The following is a 12,309-nucleotide window of genomic DNA, read 5'->3' as shown; positions in this document are numbered from 1 at the left end:
GGTTTCTCTGTGTAATAGCCCTGGCTGTCCTGGTCTTGCTCTGTAGACCAGGCTGGTAAAGGTGTGCTCCACCATGCCTGGCCTGAGCTAAATGGCCCTTAATTATGGATGTTAGCCTTATTTACAACAGACTGAGTGACTGTGTCTTGCATGTTTGCTAGTCTGTCTTCTGAGCTTGCATGGTGTGCTTCAGTCAGTCCTTAGAGTATGGCAGTCCTGCATAATGAAAGTGTAAGTGAGATTGTTAATGCACATGCCAACTGAGCTGTGCACACTATTAGTATTAGTCAAGTTCTAAATGCTGGGTGCATGCAAGTGTGCGTCTGTAGTCAATGGGAAAACGCATGTTATTAATGGAGATTAGCCCCAACGCAGCCGCCACAGCCCAGCCACCCTTCCTCCCACCCCTTCTTCGCTGCTCTGTTTCTATCATCTTTGCATCATTACTTTGCTTCCTGTTTCCTAGGGAAAATAGAAGCCCAAGATGGAAATTCTTTCAGATTTGTTGTTTAAAAATGGAGTAAACACTTACCATGTGTGCAGCCCTGGGATATTGCAGTGCCAGACTAAGGAGCTCAGGACATAGGGCAGCTGGTGGTGCTTACCCAGCATGCCTGGTGCTTACCCAGAATGCCTGGTGCTTACCCAGAATGCCTGAAGTCCCGCCCTCAGTCCCCAGCACTGAGGCATGATGGTGCACACCTGAAATCCTAGCACTTGGGACATAAAGGCAGAAGGGTCAGAAGTTCAAGGCTGTCCTTGGCTACATACAAGCTCGGGGCCAACCCGTGCTATGTGATCTCGTGCCTTGAGGAAGAAAACACAAGATCACTCAGAGCCTCGAGGTGGGAGGAATGCTTTAGAAGTAAGGGAGTAAGGAAGCCCAAATTACCAGGGAAAAAAAGTGTGCTGTGGCTCTGTTAGCATCCCAAAGAAAGGAGGGAAGAAAGAAACAGAAAAGAAGGAAAAGGGAACATGATGGCTTTCTGAATCAGAGCTCAGAAAGATGGGCAGACCCAACAGAACTTCATGATAGTTTGTAGGGACTGCCAAGTGCTGAGGTCTTATATAACTGACATTTTAGTGGTGAAGGGAAGATAAATACACAGCCCCAAAGGAAACTACTAGGATTTCTAGGTACCATGTGGACTGTAATGCAAGATAATGGGATGGGATACATTAAAGGAAGGCCTCTTTGAAAGTTGACACTTTAAGCTGTGGTCAGCTTAAATGGGAATCTGACTGAAGCAGACGAACAGCCCAGGTCAAGCATGAAAGGCAAGAACGGTCCTGTTATTGAGGAAACAGAATGGTCAGTCTGACTATAAACAAGAGCTGGGTTTGGCAGTGCACACCTTTAATGCCAGCACTCAGGAGGCAGAGGCAGGAGGATCTCCGTGAGCTGAGACCAGCCTAGGCTATATAGCAAGCTCCAGGACAGCCAACACTACATGGAGAGACCCTCTTTCTCCCTCTAGGTCTCTTTATGTCGCCCTGGCTTTTAGGAACTTGCTAAGTAGACCAGCCTGACCTCAGATTCAGTAACCCACTTGCTTCTGTCTCCCAAGTGCTGCAGTTAAAGGCATGCACCACCATACACAACCGAGACAGACTTTTATGAGCTAAAATATTGATGTCCTAGTTCGTTTTCTTTTGCTGTGGCAAACACTTGGGAAGGAAAGGGTTCGTTTCCTCTTACAGCTTATAGTTCATCACAAAGGGAATCTGGAGGCAAGAACTGAAGCAGAGGCTGTGGAGGCAAACTGCCTACTGGCTTGCTCCTTATGGATTGATCAGTTTGCACACACACACACACACACACACACACACACACACACACCCTAGGACCACTTGCCCAAGGATGGCACCGCCCACAGTAGGCTGGGCCCTTCCACATCAATCATCAATCAAGAAAATGTTCCCCAGACTTGCCCATAGGTTAATCTACAAAGGCAGTTCCTCAACTGAGGCCACCTCTACCCAGATAAATGTCAGCTTAAGTTACATTGACCAAACTAACCAAATAATAAGTAATAAAATAAAACAAATCCAACCAATCAGAACTTGTAAGTATATGGGAAGCCGTTGGCAGGGGATGATACCGCATGACTTGCATTTGGAAAAATCGCTCCAGGAGCTTATGGGGAAGGTAGGTAGGTGTGATGTGGAGGAAGGGGACAGTGTTGTGTCCTCTGCGCAGAGGGACAGCGACAGCGGCTTAGGCTGACTGTGCTGGAGGGTTTTATGTCAGCGTTGGTACACACTAAAGTCATGAGAGAAGTAAGAAATTTTCTTAATTTCTTAGTTTTCTCAAGTAAGAAAATGTCTCCATCAGATCAGGCAGGCCTGCAGAGCGTTTTCTTAATTAGAGATTGATGGGGGAGGACCATCCCTGGGCTGGTGGTCCTGGATTCCATAAGAAAGGCTGAGCAAGCCATGATGAGAAAGCCAGTTAGCAGCGCCCCTTCATGGCCTCTGCATCAGCTCCTGCCTCCAGGTTCCTGCCCTGTTTGAGTCCCTGTCCTGACGTCCTTTGATGATGGATAGTGATGTGGAAGCATAAGCCAAGCAAACCCTTCCCTCCCCAGGCCCTGGCGTTTCATCACAGCAAGAGTAACCCACACTAACACAGTGGTGTGTTAAAGACAGAAGAGTTAGATTGGGGTTGTTACTGGGCTCACTGGTGCGTGTGAACTGCAGAGGGAGGAGAGGATAAAGGGCCACACTTGTGTTTGAACTGAGAGTGGGGTGTACTTCCATAACATGGGGACACTGGGGAAGGCACAGCTGGGGAAGGAGCAGAATTAAGGGTTTCCTTGTGGCCATCGTCACTTGATGCCAATTAGATCATCGAAGCAGAGAAGACAAGGGCCTAGGCTGTACTAGGGCCATGTAGAGTTGGAGATAAAGCTGAGAACTGGTGGTTAAAGCTGATGTAGTAGAAATCTGTTCACTTGCTGAGACAGAGACCCCCTATAGCAGGAAGTTGGATTTTTTTTCCTCCCAGTGTGGCAGCTCCACAGCTGTCAGAATCAGCCTATGTTCTTAGTGGGTATTTTAGCCTTTTTTTGTTTTGTCTATATTTATCCATTTGGAGGAAGGAAAGGAAGGGGCAATTGCCTTAAAAGTTGTAAATATGTCCTCCCACATCCCTCAGAACCTAGTCATCCCAGGCTGCATCTAGCTGCAAGGGAAGCTGAAGAATAGTTCTTCGGGAGAACACAGATTCCTAGATAAAACTTCCATCAGGATAAAAAAGTATATTAAGGATAATGACCCTATGCTATAGATGCTATTTAAAACCAAGGAACCAATGACATTACCCATTAAGAATGTCTTAATAAGGCAGAAAATGCAGCCCAGACCAACCTTGAAACTCTTCAACATTTAGTGACATACAAGGACAGAAAGGAACCAAAAAGAAACTGCCAGTGATGCCATAGGAAAAGCAGGAGACTGTGGTATAGCATTAGTTTCCAGGACATGGTGCTGAGGGCAGCTGTGAGACCAACTAAGAGGTGAAGGGAGCTGGGTACGGTGGTTCCGACCTGGTCGCACACACCTGCAGTCCCAGAACCCTGGAGGTGGGTTTGACAGCGTGGTCTCTGTAGTTCCTGTCAGCGTGCTTACATGTACTACATTTACGTGCCCCATTGGGTCCCCTTGCCTTCTAATCTGCTCTCAGTGGGGCCAGGGTCTCAGAGACGAATCTGTTTCCTGCATATCTTCTGCTCAGCCTCTTACCTACACTCAAAATCCCTACCTCTCCTGCCTCTCATGGGACCTACCTGCCCATCAGTTAACCATTCTCTTCCATGTGTGCTTAACTTCACCATTTGAACGTGCTTAGGCTCTCCTGTTTTGGAAAACAAAACCACGCCCTCCTTCGGCCCCTTGCTTCTCTCCAGCCACCCCTCTTCTACCCCTCTTAGCCAAGCCTGTTGAAAACCTGGCCATCTGTGATGTTTACTCTCTCATGGCTGAGAGATGGAGAGAGAGAAAGTGCCTGCCTGACAGCTGGCTGGCCAGCCCTGACTGCCTACTGACTGACTGGCTAGTCTGGCTAGTTGAGAATAGACTTGGGAGATATTTAGGCGAACAGTTTGCCAGTGTTGGATTAATTCACCCTAACCAGGCACGGTGGTGCATGTTATCTCACGAGTATGAGATAGGAGGGTCCCAAGTTTGAGGCCAACCTAGGCTGTAGAGCAAGACTTCCAAAAAACAAACCTAAACCCCAAAACAACAAAACAAGCCATGTGTGGTGACACACGCCTGTGATCTTAGCGCATAGGGAGAAACATGGGAGAGCCACAAGTTAGAAGCCAGCCAGGTCTACACAGTAAGACCTTGTCTCTAAGCCAAAATCAAACACACATCGATCTATCTGATCTCATTAAATGAACAAAGCTGTGGTTTGTTTTCTTTGAGGATAAAGATCTTGTCCGCTGCAGGGCAGTCTTGCCAAGAGTGTTTTGTTATCTGCTGGGTTTACGAGTGAGTTGAATCTGGCACACTACTGTTTGTGTGAACACAGCACACTGCTGTTGGTCTTTCTCTGGACAGTCAAACTACAAGTCATTGTAATGTCCCTGTTTTCATTTAGGGGAGAATGTTCTTCATGTCAGGGATGCTGACACCCAAGATAAAATATTGCAAGCACTACACCTCCAGTTCGGCAAACAGTACCCTTGGTGAGTACAGAGCCTTTCATTTTGGAGTAATTAAAGGGGGAGCTGCCCCAGGCACCATCACCGTTTAACCATCTTAACAGACCTTTCCTTCTTCGTTAGCACACCCTAGCAGCTGGAAAGACAGACACCCTAGCAGCTGGAAAGACAGATGTCCAGCTCCAGGTCTCTGCTCAGGTTCCAGTGGAGAACGTTTACAATTTGACTCCGCTAATTACAATAGTACTACTCTACAGTGGGTTTCACTGGTACAATTTGACTACATACTAGAAAACGATGTATCTGATTTCCTTTAATTTTGGCTGCCCTCCTTTTTATTTCAATTTGGTAATTTCTCAGAAATGTAAAGATTAAAACTTCTAAAATAGGGGCTAGAGAGATGGCTCAGTGGGTAAGAGCACTGACTGCTCTTCTGAAGGTCCTGAGTTCAAATCCCAGCAACCACATGGTGGCTCACAATCATCTGTAATGAGATCTGATGCCCTCTTCTGGAGTGTCTGAAGACAGCGACAGTGTACTTACATGTAATAAATAAATAAATAAATAAATAAATCTTTTAAAAAACCAAAACTTCTAAAATAGCAAAAACCCAAATCAAGGCAGAAAGCCCCAAATTCAGGTACTAAATTACAACGTTGTCAAAGGCCCAGCTGTTTCTGGATTTAGCTCTGTGTCGTTAGGATTTGTAGACTTGTTTTCTTTTTATCTCTGTGTTTTGAGACAGGGTCTCTCTCTTATGCAGCACTGGCTGTCCTAGAACTTACTAGGTAAGAAGCTAGGCTGGCCTCAGACTCTGAGAGGTCTTCTGCCTCTACCACCCAAGTGCTGGAATTAAAGGTGTGTGTCATAATGCCAGCTTTAGTTTATGTTTTAATTGACAGAAAATAAGTTCATGGAGTGACTTATCATATGTATCACATTTTAAAACACACACACACACACACACACACTAATTTGGGGATATTGTTTTATTGCTTTGTGATGCAACAGACTGAACTTGGGGCCTGCCAGGGAAGTGCTGCCAGGGAAGTGCTATACCACTGGGTAGTTCCCCAGCCCAGAGAGGTTATTTTAAAAGAGCAAATTATTTCTCCCTGAAAACTGCGATTTCAATGACCTTGGTATTGCCTGTGTGGCAATACCACTGAACTGACTTTTTTGGATATTGCAGCTCAAAGATATATGGGGATGGAAATGCTGTTCCAAGGATTTTAAAGTTTCTCAAATCCATTGACCTTCAAGAGCCACTACAGAAGAAATTCTGCTTCCCCCCCGTAAAGGAGAACATCTCTCAAGACATTGACCACATCCTCGAGACTCTGAGTGCCTTGGCTGTTGATCTTGGAGGGACAAACCTGAGGGTGGCAATAGTTAGCATGAAGGTAAGCTCACTGCACGACACTCAACTTTACATCTCTCCTGAGTGGCTGATCCTTAAAATGTGTGCGTGGAAGGCAGAAGGAGGAAGCGCACTGGCGTGTGCCGGCATTTGCCCATGGTGCTGTCAGACCCCTCACAACGCGCATCTCGTGCAGTCTACCAATTCGTAACATTTCAAGCTGGTGTGGTAGCCAATGTTTATAATCCCAGGACTTAGGAAGCTGAGGCAGCAGGATTCCCAAAAGGTTGAGGGCAGCCTGGGCCACAGTGTGAGACCTTGTATCAAAAAAAAAAAAAAAAAAAACCCAAAACACAAGATAAACATTTTGAAGAAGTAAACTGTTAGGGAACCCAAAGCAGTCAATCTTGAGTTGGCAGTGGGGAGGCCCCTTTAAGAGAGGGCTTTGCCACTGGAGGACTGAGTTGAAGACACCTTGATATGAAGTCCAGTGAGCACTTGCCCACCTGCTGGGAGTCCCCACAGCTGAAGAAACACGCCGCTTCCAGGGAGCGGTCAGCTGGACAGGTATCCAGTTCATGGTTTCATAGCCTGATCTTGACAGAGTACCACACACGGCCAAAGCAAAGCGAAACATACCATGGCTATCTCAAGAGAAGCAAAAGAAACCTTCCTATAATTTAAGAAAAAGTAATAAATTATTCTCCTAACATAGGGTTTTTATTAGTGACCAACAATGTGGTTTTGCTTATTCTTAGGACTCTGGGTTGCTCTGATTGATAGCCTTTTCCCTTCATATTCTTTTGTATTAATGGACTTTTACACATCAAATATAAGTGACCTTTTTTAGAGGCGAAATTTCAATTGAAATTAAGAGTGGCTTCTGTCCTGTAAGGAATAAAGCAAGGGACAGCAAAATTGGAGATTATACATAGCAAACAACATTATGTATGAGTCATGTGAAGAAATGAACTGGATTGTATAGGGTGATCCAGTAAATGGCTGGATATTATGATTAATATGTATCAGAAAATTTCTGGATAATGATTTAAATGAATTTGTGACAAGGATCTTGGGACCCTTTATGTGAATGTCCGTCAATGACTAATGTATCTGTCAAACATTAACATCACTCAGGTGTTGTAAGACTCCAGGTGTCTGACTCCTGCCACTGGTAGACTCCTTAGTTTGACTCTGGGGACACCATAGTTATGCTAAGCCATTTCTCTCACATAATAACTCCTGTAGATTTTTTTTCCTCCCCCTCCCCACCCCGAGACAGGGTTTCTCTGTGTAGCCCTGGCTGTCCTGGAACTCATTTTGTAGACCAGGCTGGCCTCGAACTCAGAAATCCCCTTGCCTCTGCCTCCTGAGTGCTGGGATCAAAGGCGTGCACCACCACGCCCGACATAGATTTATTTTTAATGATAAACAGCTTTAATCCTTGTATTTGATATGTAAAAATCCATTAATACAAAAGAACATGAAGGGAAAAGTCTACCAATTCGGAACAACCCAGATTCCTAAGAATAATCAAAACCATAAAACTGTGACTTACATAAATAAAATTCTTAAATTGTGCCAAAGGCCTGAGAAAGCATCCTTGCTGAAAGGGCTGAGTATTTTCTAAATGTCAGCATCTCACAGATTGGCTTATAAATTTAACATAATTATAGTCAACATTTCAATTGGATCTTACAGTTTCATAAAATTATCATACATTATTGGGATTTTAAAATAACATTATTCTGAAACAAAATAATACACACTTGAGGTGAATAAAACAAAAAAACAAAAAAATAAATAAATAAAAAACAAAGCAAAGCCCTAGAACACCAGGACTAGTTAAGAGGGGCTGTCTCTGCTTTGTGTTAAATCAGGACGAAATTCTCTAAGACGTGGTGATGTGCCAGTCCACAGGGGAATTTGTCCTGAGTTGTGTATGCATACCGTTAATGACCTCCAGTAGATGATTAAATGCAAACATTAGGGTAACTATTTATTGCCTCAGTAGTGAAACTTGATGATTGTATCAACCTGGAAAGAGGACTTAGGACCTTTTAATGAACTAGGTGTAGATCGCCTGCCATCGACCAGAAGCCTAAGAGAGTTTCCCCAATGGCTGTGGAGCGGCCATTGTCTCAGCAGCCTTGTATTGGGATGGGTTCCCAGGAAATTACTTAGGCTCATCTCAGGGAAAGGCCCTCCACACGCAGTCACTTCTGTCTCAGCACCTTCTTCTCAAGGGCTGATTGTCACCAGAGAGGCTAATATTTACAGGAGTATGCTCCTTAGCTCGGCCACCAAGACAGCCCCGCATTTTGTCTCTTCTCTCTTGCTCTTATAGGGTGAAATCGTTAAGAAGTACACTCAGTTCAACCCTAAAACCTATGAAGAAAGGATTAGTTTAATCCTGCAGATGTGTGTGGAAGCCGCCGCGGAAGCTGTGAAACTCAATTGCAGAATTCTGGGAGTAGGTGAGATTTTAAACTACAGATCCAGGAAACCTCGGGCCAGAGTCTGCCTGTGGCTGGGTTCCAGGTTCTCCATGGACCCCACACATGCCTCAGATGGCAGCGAGCGTTGGGGAGAAGCTGGGATGGTCTGTGGGTCCTCGGGCACTGTGGATTTCACGCAGAACTGTCTGATTCCTTGCAGTTCTTGGTATCGTTCAAGATGGATGAATTCATGTATGTTGGCAGGTGTTCCTAAAATGGGCAATCAAAACTGTTTTCCTGTCTGGGGTGGAGCTCAGGCATCTCCACAGGTGGCCGCGTGAATCCCCAGGAAGGAGTTGTGCTGCATTCAACCAAGCTGATCCAGGAATGGAACTCCGTGGACCTCAGGACACCCCTCTCCGACACCCTGCATCTCCCCGTGTGGGTGGACAATGACGGCAACTGTGCCGCCATGGCAGAGAGGAAGTTTGGCCAAGGAAAAGGACAGGAGAACTTCGTGACGCTCATCACGGGGACAGGTGAGATGGGAAGAAGAGGTTCTTCAGGGTGTGCCAGAACTGGACCCAGCTCTCAGTGGGGCACTGACAGCTGTGCCCTAGCCTTCACTTGCCCTACACTAGACTGTGAAGGTGATGTACCACCACAGGTCACGTCTACACAGCCCTTTTTCAAGCAGATAGGTCAATGGTAGGAGCTTGTGCCCACCACATGTGAAGCCCTGAGCTCCACCCCCAGTATCACCAAGAAGAGAAAGAAAAAAGAATTTGGCCAGGCATGGTGGCTCATGCCTGAATCCCAGCACTAGAGAAGCAGAGGCAGGAGGATTGCTGCCATTTCCAGGTCAGCCAGGCTACATAGCTCTGACATTTTGTATTATTCCACCCTCCTTCAGTGGCTCCTGACCATCTGTAACTCCAGTCCCAGGGCATCCAATACACTCTTCTAGCTCCTAGCCAGGCACGTGTTGTTCTTAGATACATACAGAAAAAACTCATACACATAAAATTTAAAGTTAAAAAAATAGATTGCTTTTAACAATGGGAGTTTCTAAGGTAAAATGTCTAACTCCTTAATGAGAGGGTTAATGCATTCGTACTCCACATAGGACAGCTGCTTGTCTTTGTTGTTTTAGAATGGTAGAATTTCAGACATGGCCCCAGGGTCATAGTCCATGTTCTGGGCTTCTGGAATCAGGCACTATAACACAATTAGACAGGTTGTCTTACCTGGCCTTCCCTGAAGCAGAGCCCTGCACTTGTCTTGTGCAGGTGGTCCTAAGAAGCTGGAGGGAGGGGGCAGAGAGGCAGAGTGAGTGGAGCCACCAAAGGGTGTGACATCCAAGTCCCAAGTAAGGGCCACAGTCTCCCAGGACCCAGGGGAAGCTTCCCACGGCACTGTCTGGAGTGGCGTGCTCCCTGCTGGCTCCCGTCCCACTGCACCAGTCTGCTAGCACATCTCCCTCCAGAGCATAGAGCAGGCAGTGTGTGTGTGTGTGTGTGTGTGTGTGTGTGTGTGTGTGTGTGAGGGACCGTCTGTCTGCCATCACCAAGTGTGCTGCTTGAAGTCATAGTGAGCCAGCTGATGGAAAGCGAGACCTCAGAAGATGTGCTTCAAACACTGCCTTCTCGAGTGGCACTAATACAGGTTCAGTGTGCAGTGAGCCTCAGCCATCTAGAGAAGCAGGCACTTCCTGAACAGATGGCACTGCTGCAGCCTGGGGTCCTGTTTCAGTGGTGCTGTGCCCTCAGTGCCTCATCTCCCCGCAGGGATCGGTGGGGGGATCATCCACCAGCACGAGCTGATCCACGGCAGCTCCTTCTGTGCAGCGGAGCTCGGCCATCTCGTGGTGTCCCTGGACGGTCCTGACTGCTCCTGTGGAAGCCATGGGTGCATCGAAGCGTACGCCTCTGGAATGGCCTTGCAGAGGGAAGCAAAGAAACTCCACGATGGTTGGTATCTGTCACCTGTGGAAGTAACTGACCGAATGGCAGACAAGGACACGGGAGTAGAAATTACGGAGAGCTGACATGGAAGCCATGGTTTTGAACTAACTCTTCATTTCCCTCATTCTGATGCTTAGGGCATCTTTGGTCCTGATCCAGATTTAAACTTGTCCTTGCCTGGGGGAGGTGCACAGGGCCTACCACCCACGACAGCAGGGAAGTCCTTTCAGTTTTATTTGTCAGCCATCAGTGTGCACAGAACCCAGACTCCATGTCCGTCTGTCTTAGTGAAGAAATAAACAGTGAGCACCTTCTGTTTCAGTGCCGCACGCACGGAGAGCAGTGGTCAAGGCAGTGGGGACCTGTACAGGGGACACAGAGTTCCCTCCCTGCCCTCCATACAGGGAAAGGAGGGAATGTCGGGCATCACCCTGGGGCTGAGCTTCAGGGAGTGTATGAATTAGGGAAGAAGCGAGGATGGCAAAGGAGTTCTTCCAGGATAGAGACAGTAGTGTCCACTTTTGGGACTGGGGAGATGGCTCGGTCTGTAAAGCGTTTGCCTCTTAAGCATGAGGGCTTTGCTAAGTATCATACCTGGTACGTTGGTACACATCTGCAATCCCAGAAGGAGGGTCCCTGGGACTTGCAGGGACTGGTGACTTCTAGGTTCCATTAGAGACCCCGCCTCTACTGTTTATTTAGCACTTAGTAGTGCCAGCTTTGTATATAATCCACGTCCACTGTCTAATTCCTTAAATAATTCTAGTTTTTATTATCCCAGTCTTGTAGAAAAGAGAACCTTACAGAATGGGCAGGCCTGTGCAGCTAGCAGTGACTGCTGGGACAGATGTGAGTGAGAGCTGGCCAGGCTGTCACCCTAGCCTTGAGCCTTACTGTGGTAGACCACCTCAGAGCTGGGGCAGAGAAGGAAGAGGGGGCGGGAGGGGGGCAGATAAAAGGGCAGGTAGGGAGCTGTCCTTAGCTTCCATGTAGCTAAGATCAGAAGTGCTGGCAAGAGGGCAACAGAGGCTTGGGCAATGAGTGGGTATCGTCACATGACAAGTGGCTCTGTCACTGTGAGGAGGCCTCGCTGCTTCAAGCTGCTGCCAGTGAGTACAGGTATGTGGCCGAGGCCCCTCGGAGCTGCTCATTCCTGACTGTTCTTCCTGTTTGCTCAGAGGACCTGCTCTTGGTGGAAGGGATGTCAGTACCAAAAGATGAAGCTGTGGGTGCCCTCCATCTCATCCAGGCTGCCAAGCTGGGCAACGTGAAGGCCCAGAGCATCTTACGAACAGGTGAGCCCAGAAAACTACCAAGTTTTCCCACTCAGTCACCAACTGTTAGGATGTCCTTCTAGCTTCTCATAAGGTCACATAATTAAGGTCATACCTTACAATGTATACAAAGTTTTGTTTATTTTTGCAGTGCTCAGAATAAACGCAGGGCCTTGTACATTCTGGGAAGCACTCCGCCACTAAGCTAGACTCCCATTCCCCTTTTCTCTCGGATGGGGTGTCCTTTGTTGCCTGTGCTGACACCGAGAAAGAAATGGGAAAGAAAGATATGGTAGCTGAGAGGCCTAGGGAAGACAGAACATCAGCTCTAGAAATCAAGGTAGCAGCTTGCGTGATTAGGTGAGTTCAAGACCAGCCTAGGCTACAGAATGAGAACTGTCTCCAGCAGGAGAATAAGTCAGGACACTCTCACACAGGACACTCTCACACAGGACACTCTCTCACACAGGACACTCTCACACAGGACACTCTCACACAGGACACTCTCTCACACAGGACACTCTCTCTCACACAGGACACTCTCACACAGGACACTCTCTCACAGGACACTCTCACACAGGACACTCTCACACAGGACACTCT

At 47.1% G+C, this 12,309-nt stretch overlaps 1 protein-coding gene across 5 annotated transcripts in view; it reads left to right on the top strand.

The window, feature by feature from the left end:
* Gne (glucosamine (UDP-N-acetyl)-2-epimerase/N-acetylmannosamine kinase) overlaps positions 1-12,309 on the top strand; it is a 45,498-nt gene that overhangs the window by 32,034 nt on the left and 1,155 nt on the right. For all 5 annotated transcript variants that reach the window (XM_021159946.2, XM_021159948.2, XM_021159951.2 and 2 more), the window contains exons 6-11: positions 4,607-4,694; positions 5,863-6,073; positions 8,378-8,507; positions 8,786-9,007; positions 10,256-10,438; positions 11,611-11,727. In XM_021159946.2, the coding sequence (XP_021015605.1) occupies positions 4,607-4,694; positions 5,863-6,073; positions 8,378-8,507; positions 8,786-9,007; positions 10,256-10,438; positions 11,611-11,727 (951 nt within the window). The remainder of the gene's footprint in view (positions 1-4,606; positions 4,695-5,862; positions 6,074-8,377; positions 8,508-8,785; positions 9,008-10,255; positions 10,439-11,610; positions 11,728-12,309) is intronic.

The sequence above is a fragment of the Mus caroli genome, chromosome 4, assembly GCF_900094665.2.
Source record: "Mus caroli chromosome 4, CAROLI_EIJ_v1.1, whole genome shotgun sequence".
Classification (NCBI taxonomy): Eukaryota; Metazoa; Chordata; class Mammalia; order Rodentia; family Muridae; genus Mus; species Mus caroli.
The sequence above is the reverse complement of the archived record's forward strand: the minus strand, read 5'-3'. Positions and strand labels throughout refer to the sequence as shown.